The 23,993-nt window shown below is 41.7% G+C and overlaps 1 protein-coding gene across 1 annotated transcript in view; it reads left to right on the top strand.

Moving 5' to 3' along the window:
- Nucleotides 1-23,993, top strand: part of Piezo2 (piezo type mechanosensitive ion channel component 2) — a 369,017-nt gene that overhangs the window by 236,838 nt on the left and 108,186 nt on the right. The window contains exons 6-7 of the mRNA XM_085833455.1: nt 975-1,185; nt 2,847-3,060. Of these exons, the coding sequence (XP_085689581.1) occupies nt 975-1,185; nt 2,847-3,060 (425 nt within the window). The remainder of the gene's footprint in view (nt 1-974; nt 1,186-2,846; nt 3,061-23,993) is intronic.

Here is a 23,993-nt window from a genome sequence, read left to right as displayed (position 1 = left end):
AGGAGAGGGTCTTCAGAAAGAACCTGTGGTGTGAAGATCAGAAAAGCCAGGCTCCCACCCATCTCCCAAGGGTACAGAGTAGACTGGGATGATAGTCGCCCAAGCCTCTAGCCAGATGGCAGGCCAAACATATGCAGTCTGTCAACCTAGGGACAAATACAATGTCACTCATTTTGAGGGAGAGTTTCTATGTTTGATTCCTTTAAAAAAATCCCAACCCCTTTAAGGAACTATTCTAATGAGAAAAATTATTGTTTAGTCTTTAAAAACAGTTAAAACCCCATTTACATTCTCAGTTAAAAATAGTGCCTGGAGACTCATATTTCTTTCCCGCTGTCTGTGTTTCTCCCTGTATCCTTAATGAGACAGTACCAAGTTCTGTAAGATCCAGCCCGCATAGCTTCCTCTGAAAGGACCTGACAGGAAGCCACTGTGCTGTTGTCCAAGCAGCCCAATACCACTGAATGCTGTGATGGGCAGCAAAGATAAACTAAGAAGGAAGAAAGACAGCAGCACTCTCATCGTGGCCACATCCCCACCTCTGCCCTGTTTTGTCTCTAAAGTTCTATAAAACCAGCCAGCAGCAGAGCAGACAAAGCTGAAAACAAACAAAAACAAACAAACAAACAAACAAACAAAAGAACAAGCCAAAAAAAATCAACCAAACCAAACCAAAACAAAATAATCCAGACAGATCATAGCCAAGATTGTTAATGGCAATGACAGTTTTCTTCTGTAAAAGAAGAAAGTTTTTTTTTTTTCTATAAAAGATTGGATACAGGTAGGGAGCATGGCATATCTCTGAGTCCCCAAGGTAGGTCTGTGGGTCACAGTGACTTGGACTCGCTACCAAAAGACCTGGGGCTGATTATTTTCCTGGTTTGTGAAGCTAACCCCAGTGACTGACCAGTGGCTTGGGGACCGTGACTTTAGAGAAGTATTCATTCCTGCATTCTCTGTTTTTATTTCTTCAGGCTGGAGGAGAAAAGGTGGATTCAGAGGAGGCGCTGATTTACGAAGAGGACTTAGATGGAGAAGAAGGCATGGAAGGAGAGCTAGAAGAAAGCACAAAACTAAAAATGCTTCGCAGGTTTGCCTCTGTCGCCTCCAAACTGAAGGAGTTCATTGGCAATATGATCACCACGGCGGGCAAGGTCGTGGTGACCATCCTACTGGGCTCCTCGGGTGAGTGAGTCCCGAAGGGCTTCACCCTGAGATAGTCACAGGTCACGTGTGCACAGTAAGAGACGATAAAAGGGGGAAGGGAGAAACAAGGGATTCCAGGGTCACAGCATAACACTGACCCCTGTGAAGCCAGCCCCATGAGAAACTTCCCCAGCCTCACTGCACCCGTCAAGTTCTGGTCTGAGGCTTTCAAAAAGACTGTTAATCTCTGTCAAATCATCTTTCCCATATCTAAGTGAGCTCATTTTATATGTTTAGATTAGAATAAGAGCTGTTTCTCTTCCCGGGAACCTTTGAACTCTGCTCTGTTGGCAATTAGTTATTTGAGTATGTAGAAGGCCAACACTATCTTTTCCATCATGGGGTATTTGAAATCTTAATTTAACCCTCCAAGATATACAGTTTTTCTTCCCAAGTTAGATTGCGATCTCCCTCCACAGACAGTAATTTCCTTTAAATGTTGGCCACATTCTGCTTGTTCCATAATAATGTCATCTAATTCTGTCCCCCTCCTTCCTTCCCACTGACTACCATACTGAGAGCTTCTTAAAGTGAACTCACTCAGACTGAAGTTACAAAGGTGAAATAACATCTTTTTAGTAGGGAAAAAGAAAACAAGAGGGAAGTAGAGTTTTTCAGCAAATAAAGCCCAATATTTTACTGAGAACTTTTCAAACTCCATGACCAAGTTGCTTTAAGCCATGTATAAATGAGTTGCATCAGCAGGTAAAACAAACTTGTAATGAGACTACAGCATCCACAATATATAATGTTTTTATAAATCTTAGCTGGAAAAAAAAAAGTTCAACACCATGGCCATACCGACAGCCCTTGTTAAGCTCAGTGGATCATAAAACAAAGTTAAGGGGCTGGGGAGATGGTCCTATGGTTTAAAGCCCTTGAGTCTGAGAGGACCTAAGAGAGAATCCTAGCCCCCACATCAAGTGGGGGGTGGCTCACAACCTCCTGTAATTCCTAAAGCCAGCGATTCAATGACTTCTTTTGAACTCTGTAGACACCTACAGACACATGAGGACACACATGCATACATGCAAGCATTCACACACAAAACCTAAAAATCAATTCTTAAAAAAGTAATATACATGAACATGAGAACGAAATGTATAGGGGCAAGGAGAGCAGTAGGGAGAGGGTTGGGGGTGAGAATGGTCAGTATGCATGGTATGCAAGTGTTAACTTGCCAATGAAAAAAATAATGAATGAAAAATTGAAAAACGGAAAAAAAGCAAATTGGTATAAAGAAAAGTTGGAATGAGTGTACCTATATTCTTGTAGCTCTGGGGTGGGAGGGACAAGTTAGAAAAGGAAAATAGTGAAGTTTGCATTCAATTCTACTGGTAAGAAAAGGAGATTTTTTTTTCTTCCTCAGCTCAAATGATGAGGTTGGGATTTCTTCAATATCTTGTCTTAAAGCGTGCTCATAACAGTATTCATTTCATTTGTGACTTTCCCCTACCATTGGTAAAGCATTTATGATTTTGATGATATTGATGGATTTTGTTAAAGTAAAATCCCTTGCCTGCAAGAGTTAATAGCGTTTAAATCTTGATCAGTTCACTGCATTTCTAGCACATAAAGGAAATTCATCGAGTGACAAGCATCGTCCTGTCCCCTTGTAATGGCTCCATTTTTCTCCCTAGGCATGATGCTGCCATCTTTGACCTCGGCCGTGTACTTCTTTGTATTTCTGGGCCTGTGCACCTGGTGGTCCTGGTGCCGAACCTTTGACCCATTGCTGTTCGGCTGCCTCTGTGTCCTGCTGGCAATCTTCACTGCTGGGCACCTGATTGGACTTTATCTGTACCAGTTTCAGTTCTTCCAAGAAGCGGTCCCGCCCAATGACTACTATGCAAGGTAGGAGAAATCACCAACGTGTCAGAAGAAGGCCTCGTCCCTTGGCTAACCCCCACAGCCTTTGTAGGACCCTGTTAGTTTGCCAGTTGGTGCATTAAGCCGAGGTTTGGCACAGCAGGGAAGCAGTCTAGCACTGTGGTTTTATTGACAACACAGTCGAGAAGGAAAGGGAGGGTGTTCTGGAATAAAGGTGCTGCTGGCATTGGAGACAGGAGGGGCTGCTGTCTGGAGCAGACAGGAGAGACATGGAGTCCGAAAAGAGAACCCAAAAAACATTTCCCAGCATCTAGCTAGACAGAGCTCTCCCAGGCCAAGCATATAATGACCAAGTGAGCCTCCAAAACAATAACAAACTGACTATAGAAAATGAGTAAAACTAAAAATACTAGAATCCAGGATTTTAGAGCAAGTGGATTATATAACTAGGTGCCTGTATTGAACATGACTGTTATGCCAACTCATGACTATGAAAATGGAATTAAAGAACTTAGGACTTATTTTGACTTTGGGGGGCGGGGGCAATTCTAGGCCATTCTCAGTTCAAAAAGGAAATTCCATCCTGCAAGACAGTGGCAACCTATGAAAGGAAAATGGATGAAGGGGTTAATCATTATGTATTATTCCCAAATAAAACATATGTTTCTAGCCTCAGCCTGAAAGCTTTCCTTAAGTGTTGTGGGGATGAAGACATCGGCAGCGTCACCTCACCAATGTCTCCAATTGCAAAGGAAAGCGAAATTTACAGAATACTCAGCACGTTTATCAATAGACCAGTGTTGACATTCCCCGCTCCAGGAGACCTTGCTGTTTGACACCTCGGTGCCCTACAGTGTTGGAGGCACACACAGTCATGGTGTCCAGTAATTAGACTTGATCTTCAAACTACAAGCTCTATAAAGCTCAGGAATAATTCAAATTTCCCCAAATGAAAACAGCCAGAAAAAACCAGAATAATGTGTTTCCATACATTCTCTCTTCAAAAGTCAACTTTTATTTATTTATTTATTTATTTATTTATTTATTGTTTTTTGCTAAAAATGAGCATATTTAGACTCTGGCAAGAACCGTGGTGGTTTAGAGAACTGCACACAAGTGTAAGACATCTCTATGCTGAGCCAACAGCAAGTCCCTCAAAGACACTGGAGCTAAGTGAGGGGTACTGGAATTACTGGATATTATGGAATTGAGACTAATTTCTTAGATTTGTTGCTAATTTCTCTATTGTGAGCACAGAAGTGTATACCAATATTCTAGGAGCTGCATTTAAGGATGCAGTGTTGTGATGAAATTGAAACATCACAGACACTCTGCTGTGATAATTTAGCAACCAGTATGATAGATTATGAAGTAAATAAAAGGATACAGGGGATCTGGGCGGTGGTGGCACATGCCTTTAATTCCAGCACTTGGGAGGCAGAGGCAGGTGGATTTCTGAGTTCGAGGCCAACCTGGTCTACAGAGTGAGTTCCAGGATAGCCAGGGCTACACAGAGAAACCCTGTCTCGAAAAACAAAAACAAAAACAAAAACAAAAACAAAAACAAAAACAAAAACAAAAGGGATACAGGGAAAAGACCATATTATTTGCACTGTCAGTAGGGGAATTATCGATCATTCGGTTTGTACTTTCTTTGTCTATCAGAAAATTCACAAAGTTACAGGAAAGAAAAGGACACACAAAAATTATTTGAGGGTATGGGTGAGAAGAACCAAAGCTCCTGCCTCTGCTATGCCCTTGGGATGGGGCTCAGTACTACCTCATTGAGATGTGGAACCTGTGCTGGAAAAGCACACAGATGATATGACCACCTCAGCAACAGAGACTTGCTACCCTGTGAGTTTGCTGTGTGGTGGTGATTACAAAGCAGAATGTGCAAATTCATATGTAAAGAAGATGCTGGTTAGAGTTGCATCCTTACAGCCCTACTATATACTAACTAATGCCAATACCACTTACATTCAGTTAAAACACACACATGTACATGCACACAGAGGCATGCACAGACCTGCGTACACATACATAACTACACACACACACACACACACACACACACACACACAAGTGTGCATGCTGATACTCCAGTAATGACAAATCCAAATGGCTCAATGGATGGTATTCACCTGTAAACTTAAGAACTGTGATTCAGTTTAATAAGAGAAGCATGCTATATAGACACATTAAAACTCCAGAGTTTCTTTAATGGTGCATATTGCATAATATTTGTTTTGGGCGGTAGTGAGTAAATGCTGGACTTTAATGCAGACGTTAGCAGTGAGCTAAATGAATCCTTCAGTTTCTCTTAGGCATTTAATTTTTTGGTTTATTGAACATATATAAAAAATACTCTGTGCTGTTGAAAGTGCTGGCTTTTTAGGCAATGACTTAATTGGAAATGTAAACATCCTCTCCTGGCCAGTAGCTTTCCTTCTTCCAAGTTTAGGTTCCTTTCTGCCCCCTAGAGGCTGACAATGAGAAATAAAGATTATGTATAACCATCAAGAAAACACAGTCCCAGGCAACTTCTCCTTCTGTATGGGGGCAGTTCATGTTTTATGTGCCATAAAACACAGTTATGTGTCACAGTTACGTGAAGAAGTTGTCCCCTGGTGAAACAGCCAAACCTAGATATAAAGAACCAACAGGACCAAGTTTTAGCAAAACTTTGTGTCAGGACATTAAAATTTCAATTTCGTATTATTCTAATATTTTGTAAAATATTATTTTTCTTTTTTTGTCCATAAATGTACACAGTAAAAACCATGTTAAGCCACACATGAAGCAGAACAGGTAGTGCACTGTACTTGACCTGTGCTTTGCTCCTGTGGCTAAGATAACAGTGGTTTGGTTTTTTAAAGCTGTCATGGAATTAAAATTATACTTTATTAATTATACTTTATTAACAGAAGATACTTTGTACATAAGTTGGTTACTCTCAACTCTTTCAGCAACTAGCAGCAAGTTAGGTTGTTTATTCCCATGTGAAGAAGACAAACCAGGGCAACAGAAAACTCCTGTGACGTAGTTCCTAACTTGATGATCATAACACATTACATTGTATCCTTTGGATATTGAAATATAATGCCTTTCAGACATTAGCATTTCTCTAAGGATTGTTTCAATACACAATTAACTCTAAATCATAAGATCTAAGTGGAAGAAATCAAACAACGATGATCAGATTTCCACTTTCAAAACCGTTCTTTCTTTACTATTTATTTCACCTTTTCAAATAATACCCAACAAAGTTGTGTGCCATACCCATGACAAAAATTTTGGTTACATTTCCCTGAAAATAAAGATGATTACAACCAGAGTGCCCATTTGAAAACCTAAAAGAAGATAGAAACTGCTTTTTGACTGAAGAACGAGGTTATCTGGACGTTGAGTACAAGGGTGTGGGTCCCACTAATTATAAAGAATAGTGACAATGCCCATGCAAGATATCTATTGTCTGTCTGTCTGTCTGTCTCTCATTTATCTCTCTATCTATCTCTCTATCTATCTATCTATCTATCTATCATCTGTCTGTCTGTCTAGCCTCCATCTTTCCAGCTGGATGATCAGAACCCATTGCCTTCATTACTTCATCCTCTTTGGATCCCATTTCCACTCATACAAAACATGGGGGCACCCCGGTTTTCCTTCTCGTTTTTGTCTACCTTTTCTTCCAGCCTCTGAATGTTCTCCAGCTTGTTCACAGACTCACTAGAAAGGTTGGTTCCCTATGCTCAGATTACTATTTTCATTTCTGTTACTTGCTTTTTTTTTACTCTAAATTCTCGGCCATCCTTAGTCAATTAGCACAGTCTATTCAATGAACCTAGAATGACTTAATGCTGTCCCTTTATCTGCTAGCTCCCATAAGTTATGATTAGAAATGAATCATGTTTAATGAATGGAAAGGCTTTGTTTATTTCAGCACTAAAGCCATGTAAACATAGAGGCAACAAGTTCTGGGACACCAACATGGCAACCTTACTCTGTGACCAAGAAGAGAAAAGTTAAAGGACAAACATTTAAACGTTCTGTGTCATTTGTGCTGTGTATCCTCTTGTGAGGTGATTGTAAAATAGCTTTATTTGAAAGGAGAAACAAAAGCTCCGCGCTATGCATCTTTCTCTCTTTCTGTAAAGAAGGCAGCCTGCACTCAGAAGTGAAGAAATTCTATCGGCTCCTCTACTAGGAGCCTGGGCATTTGCTTTGCTTAGAAGATCCAGGACTGACATCACTGGGTATGTCTGAATTGCATCGGTCTGAGGGCCAGTCAGCAAATAAAGGCTCAGTTACATCTCAGTTTTCATTTTGGCAAAAACTTTTATGTGAAAAGAGCCCAGGGAATGGGGGAACATCAGTGAAAAGTATTTCATTTTCATATTAGGGAATATCCACTTAAACCCAAAGCAGTTAATAGTTCTTTGTCCCTGGGTGACAAGAGTCAGCATATCCTGGATGACATTGTTCCACTGCAATTTTGCAGGGGGCATAGTTGTAAGCAAACATTGGTATCATTTTAGGGAGGATTTTAATGGTTACATGACTTGGTCTATAGGTTCCAGGCAGTGTTTGTGTGTGTTCGTCTCAAAGATGAACAGTTAGAGCCAAATGAAAGTGATTTAGGTTCTCCAAAGGTAAATGGAAGTGTGTAAGCTTACACACCAATGGGATCTAAGCTCGTGAATATCTGAGTCTGTCTGGACAATATCTCACAACTTGGGATCACATGGTATGGCCTAGACTTCAATCCTGGGGCAATGTGGTATCTTACCAGTGATGATAGCTACAAGGGCAGCTTCTAACCATGTGGCTGGACCTCCTTTGGGCTGTTTACACAGTCCAGTGATCTCCGTGCTCCCATCACATCTTCCAGGCCTTAGGCTTGAATTAAAGGCTGTGGACAAGATTCTTTTCCCTTTTTGCCTGTAGGAGGCATCTCTCAGAAAGGGTTTCTCTTTAGGGTTTTGTGGAGAAGATATCTTGTGCTTTGCTGTGACAACCAGAACATCTTTCAGTTGGTCAGACTACGTAACTCATTCAGCACAGTCCATAGCTATGACAGCAACCAGGCTGCTGACACTTGACCACAGGTCATGGCCTTCTTCTGCCCATCAGTTCTTGTCTCTGTCATCAAGGATCAAATGGACCCCGAAGTCTCAGGAATATGACAGTAAGAATATGGTGCTAACAGGTTACAGCCTAGGGATCTGGAATCCTGGCCTGACTATTTCCTGAGCAGAGTACCTGTCAGAACCTGAGCACATACTCTGAGCCTTTTGATCTTTTTTTTTTTTTTTTTTATATAAACTAGGCATGAAAGTGCAGCCTTGACCAAGTGCTAGTATTGCATTAATAGGAAAACACATTTCAAGGGCATGGGGATAAGTGGATACTAAGTTTTGTTTTGTTTTGTTTTGTTTTTTATTTTTTATTGTTTTTCTTTAAAGCTTTAATGTTTGCTGCTAAAGTCAAACTCACAATGTGAGCCCCAGAAACCATTGCAGTTTTGACGTCCTAAATCCATAAAGTTCAACTGCTTCATCACTGGAAAGACTTCTCTTCATGCTTACACCACTGGCTCTTTCTCTTCCCCGGAAGTCTAGCTTGGATATTTCCTTCTGGATTCCTACATCTTCCTTTTGTGAGGAAAGAACAGGGTCTTCTGCATGCTTCCCCTCTGAAGCCATTGCAACTCAGCTTGCCCATGAGGCCTGACTCTCTGGGGCTTTGACAAGACCCTGGAAGGTTACATAATGGACTCGCAGATCTTGGTTCTACCTTTTTTCTCTCAGTGTCCACCTTCAGCCCTAGTTTGTATTTTGGCTCTTTATATGTCAGCAGAATTCAAAATGTTTGCCGTAGAGGTAGCCATGATGGGATAAGGCCATACATAGGAAATGATTTTCTTTTTCTTTTTTTTCTTTTATTTTTTATTAGATATTTTCTTTATTTACATTTCCTTCCCTCATTTTTCTTCCAAACTCTCCTCCCCATCCCACCCTGCCTCCTCCTGGTCTAACCCACCCACTCCTGCTTCCCTGTCCTGGCATTCCCCTACACTGGGGCATCGAGCCTTCACAGGACCAAGAGCATCTTCTCTCATTGATGTCCCACAAGGCCATCCTCTGTTACATATGCGGCTGGAGCCATGAGTCCCTGATGTGTACTCTTGGTTGGTGGTTTAGTCCCTGGGTGCTCTGGGGGTACTGGTTGGTTCATATTGTTGTTCCTCCCATGGGGCTGCAAACCCCTTCAGCTCCTTGGGTCCATTCTCTAGTTCCTCCATTGAGGAACCTGTGCTCAGTCCACTGGATGGCTATTTGAGAATCCACTTCTATATTTATCAGGCACTGGCATAGACTCTCAGGAAACAGCTAATCAGTCTCCTGTCAGCAAGCACAAAAGAACACACATGATCTGCACTCACTGATAAGTGGATATTAGCCCAGAAGCTCAGAATACCCAAGATACAATTCACAAACCACATGAAGCTCAAGAAGAAGGAAGGCCTAAGTGTGGATACTTCAGTCCTTCTTGGAAAGAGGATCAAAATACCCATGGGAAGAGTTACAGAGACAAAGTGCGGAGCAGAGATTGAAGGAAAGGCCATCCAGAGACTGCCCCACCTGGGGATCCATCCCATATACAGTCACCAAACCCAGACACTATGGAGGAAATGATTTTCTAAGAAAGGTCATTGCCAATTTTTAAATACCTACGGACACGCCTCACGCTTTATGGTCCATGTCTGAGAGTTTCTAAATACTATGGACAGTTTTTAAAAAACAACAACAACAGCTAAGCAACATTGTGATAAAAGCAGTGATATTTTCTAAGTATGATATTGGTAGATACATAGTTTTTCCTTTCTAAATGCTTTAAGATAGGCATGGTATAGGATTCTTAGAAACGAAGAATGCAGGGGCAGGGTGATTGTGAACGTAAGGCACAGTGTATACAGCATTTTAATGGTGCTCATAATAGGCTTTGCTTTATCATTTTGCATTATGGGTGTGTCTCTTTCTGGTTTGGGCATCAGGTAATGGTAACCTCACAGAGTGAATTGAGAATGCTTACCTCATGAAGTGACTTGAGAATTATTTTCTCTTCTTTGATGATTAGCATTGTATTTGGATTTGAAGTTTTCTTCATTGGCTTTTTTTTAAGAGAGAGAGAGAGAGAGGAGAGGGAGAGAGGGGGAGGGGGAGAGAGAGAGGGAGAGGGAGAGGGAGAGAGAGAGAGAGAGAGAGAGAGAGTGTCAGCCTCTGTTATGGCTGGAAGACTTGAGTTTTAGCAGTTTCTGTCTTTCAAGGAACTTGCCTTTATGTAAATTTTCAAATGTGTTGGTATGGAGTTGCTGGCAAGACTTAGTGTGGGGTCCTGACTTGCAGCCAGCAGACTGACTCACTACTTGTGACCTTCCTGGTCACTGAGCCTCAAAGCTACACGTGTCCTCACCATAATGCAGATGCCCAGCGGGTTGTTAGGAGACACACAGATCCAGATGCGAAAGCACACCACACACTTGTGGATGATCTTCTCTTCCGGTTTGTACTTTACCGATTCTTAGCTCTCAGGGACTTGGAAAGGAGGTACTGGAGCTCATACGGACATTGTATCCAGTTAAGAAGAAAGCTATCTGTAATGGAAATGCCCATGGATCCTGCTCTGGTCTGGTGCCCCCTACGAAATGCAAGAATAACTATCACAAGAAATAGCCCAAGAGCAGAGAGGATCACGTGGTCATTAGTATCCTGCTTCTCAGTCCTTTCTCCTGTCTTCCCTGTAGAGAGATCCATCCAGACAAGGGATAGCAGCCATAGATTTTAAAATAGTTACCATATGTAAAGACTGTCTCGTGAGTCCTAGATGTGACATCAGGGAAATAAAGCCTAGAATGGTCACCCAGAAGACATTTCCAAATAGCCTCAGTTAGTTCGTAGTAATCACGAATCCTGAATATAAGACATTTATGCCAGCTACGAAATTGTCCCTTGGACAAAATGCTATTACGAAGCAGTGTTACAAGAATGTAGAAAAAAATCCCAATCACAGCAAACTGGAGACTAGTGAAGACATGTATGTGCCTTTCAAAACTTCAAAGGAGTAATGCAGAGCCCAGGGGGCTCCGTGTAAAGTTTTTCCAGGCTTAGAAAAACAGTGTAGTGTGAAATCTGTCAGATTAACATTTTCTCACACACACACATGGAAACACGTCTAAAGTTTAAGTAAGAGACTAATGAAATGGGAAGGCCAAGTCTTGGCTCTATTTTCTGGATGATGCAATATAGTGTGTAACAGGGAGGGGAGGATTGGGAGGCCAGAGTACCAGAAACTCAAGTGTGAGAGGCAGAACTGGGCTCAGATCGATAGGATGCCATGGAACTTGAGGGGATTTTTTTTTCTGCTAAGATTCCTTAAAAGTGTTTCCACTTTAGTTCCGACTGGGCTATTTGCCTACCGTAGAGAAAACTTTATGGAAGGTTGGAAGTACACACGTTGCTGCTTTCTGTAAATGTCTCAGTAGTCACTGCATGTCTAACATTGAATCTTTGATTTTCATATAAAATACAAAGCAATTCTGCAACACCGACCAGCAGTTTGGCATTTGACTTTTTTTGTTCTTACCACAGAATTTTGGATTGAGGAGGCTTTGACAGAACCACCACCCGTGCCCCTGACACACCTGGTTCTGAATTCCTTGATGGTTCTGATACTGTAAGAGGAAGGCCTTGTGACCACTGGTGACAAGGGGCTGTCCTTGCCACGTACTTTCTTGTCACTTAGCCAGGCATTTCAAAGATAGTGGAGGTCTCTGCAGACCGGATCAAAAAAAATGGGTGCAGCTGAGAGAATCCCTGAGGTTTCTGCTTTGCACCAAGAGGAAGCCCGCATGCCAAGCCAGTCCCTGCTCTAGACTGGGAGAACTGTCACTGAAGATTGCTGAAGTCACACTTTGCCACAGCACCAGTCCTCTGGTTCCATCTGTCCTTGAGATGGAGGGCTCTCTCTGGGTCTATTTCCTCTTTGCACAGAAAGCTGCAAGCCATTTCTGTGCAAGATACTTACTTATAAGAAATGGTCATACATATTCTGAAGGAATGACAGCGCCCTTGGGCAGCTGAAGAGTAAAGTTTGGCTGAAATCTGTCCGCAGCTGCAAGCACTCTCAGTGGCTCTTTGACCTTTCCCCGAATTGTACTGTGAAGATGAAAGAAATGTACTTTAGTGAACAGCCTGATAATAACAGAAAGACGTAATTCCAGTTCATAATTCTGCAGATCATCTCAGACTTCCCACTGAGCGCCAAGCCTCAGTATCTCTGAAGAGACATATATGAAGACAGGTATATCCCACTGTAGGGAGTATAGTTCAAATTCATCTTAAATGGGACCAATGAAGACTCTCGCTTGCTAGTGCCAGCATAAGTCAGGCTGATGTCATACCTCACCGCGGTAACAGAACAGCAGTAGCCAGGACTTTTGGAGCACATACTATATGCCAGATCCTGTGATTTCACTCTCTGTAAATGACATCATATAATCTAGAAATGACCAATAAAGGACAGATGATCCATAGCTTTCAAATGAGCTGCTTTCTAGTTCTTGATGTTTTCCTCAGTGTAGTATGTGATCTTGAATAAGCCATGTCTTGGGGGAAAAAAACTAGGGAAGGATGTTGGGTAGAGGTTGGAGAGGCAAGGTACAGATTGGTGACAATTTGTGTTCTTTGCAGCTCATAAACGTGGTTTAGAGTAGATTGATAAGCCTTAAGGTCAGCCGTCCAGTAAGCATGGCAAGGTATTATTTACCTACCGGGGAATGGCTTTTTATTTGCTGTTGAAACTTACATTATACATCCCAGAAATAACCAGAAGAAATGGATCATAGCCAGGACACTGGGGACAGAGAGCACAGACTGAATGAAGGACTCCTCTGCATAGTGAGGATTCCTGAACGCAATGCCTACATGGGAAAAGCATCCCAGACCATTGGTGACCAAAAGTTCCCTTTCAATTCCAGCTGGGAGAATTGGAAATGACCCTGAGATATTGGGCCCATTTGTATTAGTTTCTAATATTGGTATTGCACTACCAGGTAAGCAAATGATGTTTACAATGGAAACTCATACAAAGACCCAGCTGGCTCGCTGAAGGGGACCACTTTTTAAACACTGTTGGTCAGAATAGTGCTTCCTTGAAAATTACTAGAATGTAGAAGTTGCAGTGTGTAGCTGAATTTAGCCATAGGCATATTGCCAGCAGGACATTACGTCCATACTTTAATGAGACAAAGGCATTTAAAAAAAAAAAAAGAGTGCGAGAAATATGGAGAGCAGATATCTGGAAGGTTTCGCTGGCCTTAGGGCTGCATCCCTTTTGTATTTGATGACAAACAGCTTAGCGGCTTCTTGCTCAATATTCTAAATCTGGAATGTCTGTTTCTCATCCTGTCTTCCACCTCCTCACCAAAGCACAGGGGTCATTCCAGTAGCCTTGGATCTAGGGAGGCTTAGTCCATCTGAGATACTATACAACACAAATGCTGAGCTAGACACTTATACACAAGCTAGTCTCTCGGGCCCAGAGACTGAGGAGTCCAAGTAGAAGGGACCATGGGCTTGGCATAGGGTGAGGTGTTGTGGTGTCTGAGTTCCTAGGTGGCTGACTTCTTGTTATAGCACAGGGCCTCTTTTACAAGGCCACTAAGGCCACTTGTAAGTGTGGATAAGCTGAAGGCAAAACCTTATGTAGAGCTTTGCAGAGATGTGAGTGGGTAAAGGAAGGATGACCCAGGACATTAAGGTTTAATAAAGTAGGAAAATGAAGTTCTCAGCACCAGTAAGAGAGTGACCAAGGGGTTTGCCAAAGCCCAGTTAACCAGGGACATTTTATTAGTCTATGTCCGAAGACTATCATCATGTCATTAGCTAGCCAGTTAGAAACACACACACCCCACTTAATGCCTGATCTCTTGTTTCACCAGAGAGAGAGTCCTGTTCCATTTTCACGTTGTCTATCCAGTCTTATGTGGTCCAAGCTCCCTGTGTCCATCCCTGGCTCTGGCTTTGTTAATTGTTGATCTAAACTGTCTGCTAGCCTTTAGTCACTGGCTTGTATTGCTACCTCTGACCCTGATGTACCCTGGTACACTTAATTACCCTCAGCTCTTTGTTCCTCTGAACTACAAAGAAGCATTCCTTGTCTACAGGATGGTCTGCAGACGGTCCTGAAATAGCTGGAGGCTGTTGCAGAAGCCGCCTTCTCTTGAAAAGTTGTCATGATTAGTTACATTAGAAGCCAAGCATGTGGAAGGACAGCACTGACTTCCATGGGTTCCTCCAGGGCTTGGTCCAGCAGCAGGCCCAGAGCCCTGCCCCTCGTCTCCCTTTAGCTTGGTTATCTCATGTCAGCTACAAGCCCCCATCCATCACCCTCGGCGCTTCAGACTTGACCATGTATTTACCCTTAATCTTCCTTCTAACCTACTGTTAATAAAACATGTAACTTGTATATTTTATTTTATTTTATTTTATTTTATTTTATTTTATTTTATTTTTTTACCATTTTCCTTACTGTCTAGAAGAGTCGTTCCCAACTTGTGGATTAAGACTATTTTGGCAAATCTCTATCTCCAGAAATATTTACATTGCATTTCATAATAGAAGCAGGATTACAGTTATGAAATAGCAACAAAATATAAATAATATTATGGAAGGGGGTCACCACAACATGAGGAACTGCTGAAAAGGGTCAAAATATTCGGAAGGTTGAGAACCACTGGTCTAGAAGAACATAGCTCCTTCTTCGTTAGAAAATGGCAGAATAATGGAATTTATCAAAGGAATGCACTAGCAAACAGAAAGGGGTCCTGATAATGGACTAGGGAATCTTTTGAGCAGCAAAGTAAAAACCAAAATGCAGTACTGAATTAAAACCTAAATTATAGAGGCCAGGGAGATGGCTCAGTCAGTCAAATGCCTCCTGCACAAACAGGAAGACCAAGGTTCAGATTTCCAGCACCCGACTAAAAGCTATGTGTGTGGGACGCCTGACTCGCCAGCAAGAAAGACACCACAATAGGATCCTTCTGCACACGTTTATTGGGCTGCGCATTGACTGTGTAGGCGAAAGACCCCGAGCCCTGGGCCTCTCACTCTTATATACTATCAGTTCCCATCCACTCACAGCAGGCCACATCACCTCACCAGGTACGCAGCTTCAGCTAATCAGGGCAGCAGGGGCATATCTCCACCAAAATGGCTTTGCCAGTAACCTGGTACACCTGCACAGCTCTCATGATGTTTGTGGCTTATATTCAGATGTATGAGGAAGTCAGGTGCAAGTCATAAGACTTAGCTGCAGTCCCTGGCGCCTTTGGGACTGCTGCCACACCCGCTCCCCACATATGTGTGGTTGCACGTGTCTATAAAACCAGCAATGGAGGGAGAGAGGGTAAAGAGACGCATCCCTGGGGGTGGGAACCAGCTAGCTTAGCAGAATTGATGAACCTGTTTTTAGTGAAAGACTAAAATGAAATAAGCCCTTTCTTTCCCAAGTTGCTTTTGGTAATAGTGTTTATCACAGCAATAGAAACCCAACTAAGACACCTTTGTATGCATATTAGTGGCAGAAAAGAATATATTCAAGTGTGACCTCTTGCATATACATAGTTAAATGCATGTAATAACCCTATGTGTTATTTATAAATATATAATAATTACACATGCACTCTGTGGTGACTTGAATAGGTTTGCTCCCCATAGAGTCATGTGTTTGAATGCTTGACCCATAGGATGTGGTGCCATTAAGAGGTGTGGCCTTTGTTGGAGGAAGTGTGTCACTGTGGGTGAGGGCTTTGTGGTCTCCTCTGCTGAAGTTCAGGCCAGTATGGGACAGCCTTCTTCTGCTGCTTTCTTCAAGATGTAGAACTCTTGACTGCTCTAGCACCAAGTCTGCCTGCATGCTGCCATGCTTCTCGACAGGATGATATTGGACTAAACTTATATTTTGAGTTGTGAGCCTAGCCTTTAATGGCTGAGCCATCTCTCCAGCCCCCTGGACTAAACTTCTAAAACCGTAAGTCAACTTCAATGGAATGTTTTCCTTAATAAGAGTTGCCTTCATCGTGACGTCTCTTCAACAGCCCTAAAACCCAAACCAAGACATAATCATTACTTAAAAATATGCATGCAGCAAAAATAAATGTCAGTGAGGATGGCATGCCAACCTCCCAAACTCAGGGTACAGTCCAGGAGAAAGAAGGAAGGAGGAAGAGCAATGGGAAAAGGTAACTGGGTCCCTGTGCTTCTTTCTTTCTGTTAATGTTGCCCGCAGAATCAACTGTGGCAAGAGCTAACAGCGGTTTAGTCCGGGCAGTGTGCAGATCTCTGTGCATCTGCTGACACTCATTGTACCTATTGTCCTATCTACCTTAAAATTTAAATCCTTTTACTTGTGGTATCCATTTAGCCACTGACATGGTGGGCAAGGCTCTTTGGGGTCTTCATATACTTGGGACGATATTTTTCCCTCCGACACGTGGTGGCACTTTAATGCTTCTCCCTTTCCTCTGTGTCTCCTTCACACCCTGCTTCTGATGTTGAGATACCGCAATGCCAGCGAGCCAAGCAAAAGGACTAAACCTGGCTCAAGGGGGGAAATGATCCCCTCGATTTCCCGAGGCATCTAAGAATAATATGCCATTTTGTGCTTTCTATGTTCCACAATCCTGGGTAGCTGCAGGTTGCATTTCCATTAACAGCCTGGGAGATGGAAATCAGAAGCATAGGTAATAATATTTTCAAATCTCCCTTTTGAGTAGACAATTAAAAGACTCTCCATAGTTATGAAAGGAATAAAAAAAGCTCTTGCAGTAGTTTTGTTAGAAATATCCAAAATGTGTAATAATTAAAACCTATTTATATGACCAAACATTCCTTTCTTTTCATAGGCAAGTAATTGGAAGGTTCAAAATAATTATTTTAAATAAACACAGACACAAAGACTCTAAAACATAAATTATCAGGAACTTTTCTGTCTTAAAAACAAAGTTTAAGGGACTGCAGATGGTTCAGTGACTAAGGGCATGCATTTTCTTACACAGTTTACTTTATATTATCCATGACCAGAGGTTCACATCCACCTCTGACTCCAGCTACAAGGGAACCAGTGCCTTCTTCTGGACTCAAGAGGCATTGCACTGATATCCACATACTTACACAGACATGTATACACATATAATCAAACATAAAATAATAAATATTTTTAGAAAAAGAAACAAAAGGTTTACAGGGCTGGTGTTTTTTTTTTTTTTTTTTTTTTTTTTTTTACAAAGCCTGTTTTTGTGTAGGGAACTCTGTCATCGAAACGTTCTTGATAATGATTGTGAACTTGTAAAATACCCTAATTGCTTGGGATACTAACATGTTATATTATCTTTACATTTTTTTTTTAATTTCTCATTTCACATCTAAAAGCATTCACAGATTTTCAAGCTAACTAAATTTCAAAAGATTTTTAAACCACCAATTTATCTGGATTTAAATGTAAATATTAGTTCCCAAGTTCAATTTGTAAAAACTAGGCTAATCCAAACATATCAGGCTTGCAGTTGTTGGCTGTCTCAGCTTATATAATACTGCCTTGTAGAAATCAGAAGGTAGACAAGCATTGGCAGCTTAGCCAGCCTAGCTGATGATGTCAGTTATGTCTACAGGAAGTAGGGAGAAGATGCCTGAACTTGCTTACAGAGTCTCTTGATCTCTTCTGCGAGAACTGATTTTGTTAGATCATTAGCCCCTGGTCTTCCCATGCTTCCAGGGGTGTCAGGATCAGAAACGTCTCAGTTGTTATTCGATCGAGATGAATGACTAAAGCAAATAGTAGAAGAAATCATTTATGTGCAGCTTACAATTTCAGAGGGTGAGTCCGCGACCATCACGGTGGGGAGCACGGTAGTGAGCAGTCAGTGCTGGATAGTAGCTAAGAGCTCTTGAGACCCAATCAGAGGCAGAGAATAAATCGTTCAGGCTTCTGAGACCTCAAGCCTGTCACCAGTGACACCTCCTCCAACGGAATCACATCTTCTAATTCTTCCTAACAGACTGAGGACCAAGGATTCAAACGTATGATCCTATGGAGGCCATTTGCACTCAAACAGCCACAAGTACTAAAAATTAGTGAGGCTGTGGTGGGCCAGAGTCTCTAAATGAAAGCTTCTAGAACCAGATGTCCAACCACATTCTTGGACCACTCGCAAATGGGAATATGATTTAATGTTTCTCAAAATTAACTGTAAGCATCTCTACTGGAAAACTCACCTTGAGGGCCATTATGGATTATCCTGATCATTTTAAAAATCCTTAACTATATCAAGAATTAACTTGTATCATATATAACTATTACCATATAATTAATCATTTTATAAGTAGAAGTTGAAAGTATATTATTTGACAAAATACATTTTATAAACAATCATGTTTCATAAATCTTCTATCAAATTAGTAAAAATCCTTAGAGCAAGTTGTCTAGTCTCTCAATCTACAGTTACCTTCTTAATTGTAATATGTTATTGCATCATATGGCTTTTTATATTGTTCAAATAAGCGTCTATTTGAGCTATGATTTAGAAAAAGAAAATGAATCATTTCCCCCCTGTGAATTTCATAGAATCAGTAATATTTTAATGGCATGCAGTCTCCATAAGTAGAGTTTCGTTTCACCAAAAAAAAAAAAAAAAAAAAAAAACGTTGATTCTCCTACTGTTTGCTAATTTAATAACTATTTCATTACAATGTTCTCTGCTCTTGTAATAGTAAATTTAAAAAAAAGAATTAAAATCATAGTTAATCACTTGGAATGAGGCAGCTGGAGGTGAAGGTTGGACAGGAAGGCATTATTAATAAGAGGCTTTCCAACATAGCCTGCCTGGGGCCTGTGCATTCCCCAAGTCACGGCTGTTCAACATGGCAGATAAGCAGTGACCCACGTGTTCAAAACGGTTTTCTAACAAGTTAGACATGGAAATGGTGTAAGCCTGTAAAGATTACATGACATCTCGGATATCAGTGCCATGTCCTAATATGTAGTGGTTTTCCTACTGACCATTTAGGCGTGTTTTACAAACGTAACAGTACAAAGTACAAGCTTGGTGAGAAACCAGCCTCAGGGACAGGTCTGGAAACATACTCTAGAAGCTTGCCATTAATCTGTGTCAGTGTGAACCGTTGACACAAATTAAAGTTATTTGAGAGGAGAGAACCTCAATCAAGAAAGTGTTTCCATCAGATCAGGGTATAGGCAAGCCTGTAGGGCATTTCCTTAATTAGTGATCAGTGGGGGAGGGCCTCAGCCCATCGAGGGTGGGGCCATCCTTGGACTGGTGGTCCTGGGTTCCATAAGAAAGCAGGCTGAGCAAGCCATGTGGAGCAAGCCTGTAAGCAGCATGCCGCCATGGCCTCTCCATCAGCTCCTGCCTCCAGGTTCCTGACCTAATTGAGTTCCTGTCCTGACTTCCTTCAGCTATGAACAGTGGTCTGGAAGTGCAAGCCAAAGATAAACCCTTTTCTCCTCAACTTGATCTTGGCCATGGTGTTTCATCACAGCAACAGTAGTCCTAACACAGGCAGCTATGAAACTTCCATTTCCTCAGACACAGACTCACACTAGCACTCTCGCATATATGATCCCACAGCTTGGGGCTCACACATGACATGAGAAGAGAGCTTGCAAGACACTTGGGAGGCAGAGGCAGGCGGATTCTGAGTTCAAGGCCAGGCTGGTCTACAGAGTGAGTTCCAGGACAGCCAGGGCTACACAGAGACCCTGTCTTGAAAAAAAAAAAAAGATATTCTAATAATTGACAATTAATGGATAGTCTGTAGCCGTATTTTGTGCTTTGAGTTTGATATGGTTCTAAAAGACTCATATGTTTAAACTTTTGGTCTCTGGATGGTGGCAATATTTTAAGAAGTTATAGAACCATGAGGACATGTGACCACCAGAGGTAAGAGTTCTGTCCCAGGCCCACTTCTGGCTAGCTCTCACTGTTCTTGATCCACTGTGATATGAAGGGTTGCGGCCACCCAGTGCCTTCCCTTGGCATGCATTCCCAACATGAGAGCAGACATACTCTGAAACAGAATCCATAATGACCCCTTCCTCCCATGAGTTGCTTCTGTAAGGTTTTGTCACAGTGAGGAGAACAGTCAGAGAAACCATTTGGTAGCTTCATGTAGTATGAACAACTTCAGCTTTCCCCAACTAGCTTACAAATGCATGAGACTCCAACTATGGTCACTTTATTTGGCTTCTAACTGCAGGCCTGGCTACCTCCCCAGCCGTTCACCCCAGATACTTGCTGTTTCTCCTGACCTCCTGGCTCATCGTTCTTCTCCCCTCATGATGGCTTCCTCCTTCTCTCTGTCCTCCAACCTCAGCATTCCAAACACACCTACCTCTAATCCCTCCAGTAACTGGCTGTAGCCAATTGTATTTAGCCAATAGTTTTAAATAAATTAAAAAAAAACAAGGCTTACAGAACAAAAGCTTATAAACATGAGAAGTCACTGGTAGACCTAGTCCTTCTGGTATAGAATGTAGCATTACAAAACATGGAAATAGGCCAAACCTCAACTTCTTCTGCCCATTTGGTAGGGCCCATGTGCTGAAGATGAAACTTCGAGTCTGAGTCTTCAGCATTGGTGTGGAAATGTGCAAATTCAGACTGCAGTGAATCACAGTATTGTTTGGAAAGGATGAAATATTGATTATGATAGGAAACAGTTTCTTTTTGTGATCACCTGAGGGGAGTTCCTATTGAATTTCTGATGGAGCCAAACTAGATCTAAGCTAAGGATGATGAGGCCTCTTCTAGTTGAAGGGTGGGACCTCAGAAATGGAAACATCCTGCTCAGATTAACCCCAAGGTATCCAGGTTATCCAAAGAGCCTTTCATCTCATGCACTCTGTATAAAAATCGCCATTGTCATCTAGGGCTTCAAAATGCTCAGTAAGTTTTAAGGTTCTAAATGGGGAAAAATACCTCATCCTCTTTTGATCTTTATACATTTGATTTTGCCTTCAGTTGACATGTGTTAATTGTATGGGTTAATGTATTCAAACATTTCTTTTTAGACATATTTTTTCTCTTAATTACTATGTATGAATTTTCCATATGATATAATACAGAATGATCTTTCAATGTGTGTTTTTTTTTATTATTTAAAACCTAATTTCAACATACTGAGCTTAAGAAAAACAAAAAGACCTATATTAAAGGGACTTTATTATAGGATCTGCTAATGCATTTTGCATCTGCAAAACTGAAGAGGGTTGAGTTTCCTTTTTTAAAAAAAAAATATTTTTTATTAGGTATTTTCCTCAATTACATTTCCAATGCTATCCCAGAAGTCCCCCATAACCTCCCCCCCCCCACTCCCCTACCCATCCATTCCCACTTTTTGGCCCTGGCGTTCCCCTGTACTGGGGCATAGAAAGTTTGCATGTCCAATGGGCCTCTCTTTCCAGTGATGGCCGACTAGGCCATCTTTTGATCCATATGCAGCTAGAGTCAAGAGCTCCGGGGTACTGGTTAGTTCATATTGTTGTTCCACCTATAGGGTTGCAGATCCCTTTAGCTCCTTGGGTACTTTCTCTAGCTCCTCCATTTGGGGGTCGTGTGATCCATCCAATAGCTGACTGTGAGCATCCACTTCTGTGTTTGCTAGGCCCCGGCCTAGTCTCACAAGAGACAGCTATATATCAGGGTCCTTTCAGCAAAGGCTTGCTAGTGTATGCAATGGTGTCATCGTTTGGAGGCTGATTATGGGATGGATCCCTGGATAAGGCAGTCTCTAGATGGTCCATCCTTTTGTCTCAGCTCCAAACGTTGTTTCTGTAACTCCTTCCATGGGTGTTTTGTTTGAGTTTCCTTTTTGCTTTTTTTTTTTAAATCCAAGTTCAACAATGCACTTACACTGCCCCTCATTGTTATAGAAAACACAGCACCTGGTGGTTTTGTAAGAGAGGAAAGTGTGATGTTTGACGATCTCACACCTGGATGGAGGATGCTAATTCACAAGAAAGGAGATACTCTGGGAAGGTGTTGCATGTGGGAGGCCGAGGCAGGTGGATTCTGTGTCTTCAAGATTCTGTGTCTTGGGGCTGGAGAGATGGCTCAGCGGTTAAGAGCACTGACTGCTCTTCCAGAGGTCCTGAGTTCAATTCTCAGCAACCACATGGTGACTCACAACCATCTGTAATGGGATCCAATGTCCTCTTCTGCTGTGTCTGACAGCTACAGTGTACTCATATAAATAAAATAAATACATCTTTCAAAAAAAAAAGATTCTGTGCCTTCAGTCTATGTGGGGAGTTCCAGGCAATCCAAGGCTATATAATGAAACCTATTTGAAAAAAAGAAGGAAAAGGAAAAGGAGGGGCAAGAGAAGGAGGAGGAGGAGGAAGAGGGGGAGGAGGAGGAGGAGGAGAGGGAGGAGGAGGAGGAGGAAGGGAAGCAAAGAAAGGAAGCTGGAAAGTGATTTCTGTTAGAAACAGTCAGATCAGGGGGCTGGGGGACAGCTCAGTGGTTGAGCACATTGGCTGCTCTTGCAGAGGACCTCATGTTGATACCAAGCGCTCATACACCTCACAGCTGTCTGTAACTTCAATCACAGGGGATCAAAAATCCTGTTTTGTCCTTCCTTGGTATCAGACGTGCATACAGGTGAAGCACCTTACACATAAAATAGACAGATGTTTACAAAGAATCAGCACACACAATAGAAAGATGAAGTTCACCCATGTGGCAAAGCTTCGTCATCTGTTAGCATTGTTTTAAAAGAGCACTGCGTGGCAAATGGATTCCTTAATATGTCACACTTTCAACGTTTCTGAGCAAATTATATTTTACACACTTCCCCATTATGTAATCAGGAACATTCAGGATACATGGTAGAAATTAGCTTTTAAAATAAACCATTTCTAATTTTAACAAGCATTGTAGAGGCCTCTCTCAAAGTAAGTCATTAATTGCCAAGCTTTGAAAAACTCAAATTACCCATAAATGAAATTTGACAGAGATAAATTTCACAGAAATTCTACTATGTAATATTTAGCTTTCGTCTGAGCTGTAGATCTCTGACCAAGTGCAATATTTGCTCCCATAATACTGGAATTTTTGCCAAGTCTGACCTGAAATGAAATATTTTCTCATTTAGCTGGCCTCACTTGCATATTGTCGCATATTTGGCATTTCAATAGTTCCATGATTTTGATAGGGCTGATTTCCAACTAAAATATAAATTTCTAAAAGGTGTGTGAGGACTTAGTGCACTCTACATTTTGAATCAATACGGAGATCCTGTGGCTAAAAGCTCTAAGCAACAGAAGCATTTCTCAGGAATTATATTTTCAGTCCTGAAAACTTCTTCCTCCTTCTCACCCTCTCTCCATTCTTCTCCCCACCCTTTTTGAGGTTTTGTTTGTATGGATGTTTTTGCACCACAGGCATGCAATGCCCATGGACACCAGAAGAGGTGAATCCCCTGGAGCAGGAGTTACAGACAGTTATAAGCTCCATGTGGGTGCTAGGAATTGAACCCAGATTCTCTGAAAGAGCAGTCAGCTCACTGAGCCATCTCTCCAGCTCCCCTTCTTTCTTTCTTAGCAGGAATGTTACCACCCTTTAGTCCCTACTTCTCCCTAACTGTGAATACCTGATTCCTGGTGTGCTTGATCCAATCAAACATGCTGCTTGCACATAACCTCTTTTCTATGCTAGGCATGTCCAGAAGGTGGGATGAATAGATACATTTCCTGTTCAGAAGAACTTAAAATTTAACAGGGGGAGAAACAAGCCAATGAAGTAACAGAAATAAAAATTCACATTGTGATACATATAAAATTGTTGTGGAACAGAAGGAAAATATTTTGGAGAT

The sequence above is a fragment of the Mus caroli genome, unplaced genomic scaffold (genome assembly GCF_978045245.1).
Source record: "Mus caroli unplaced genomic scaffold, Mus_caroli_1 scaffold_19, whole genome shotgun sequence".
Lineage (NCBI taxonomy): Eukaryota > Metazoa > Chordata > Mammalia > Rodentia > Muridae > Mus > Mus caroli.
Note: the sequence above shows the minus strand (reverse complement) of the source record. Positions and strands in the feature narration are given on the sequence as shown.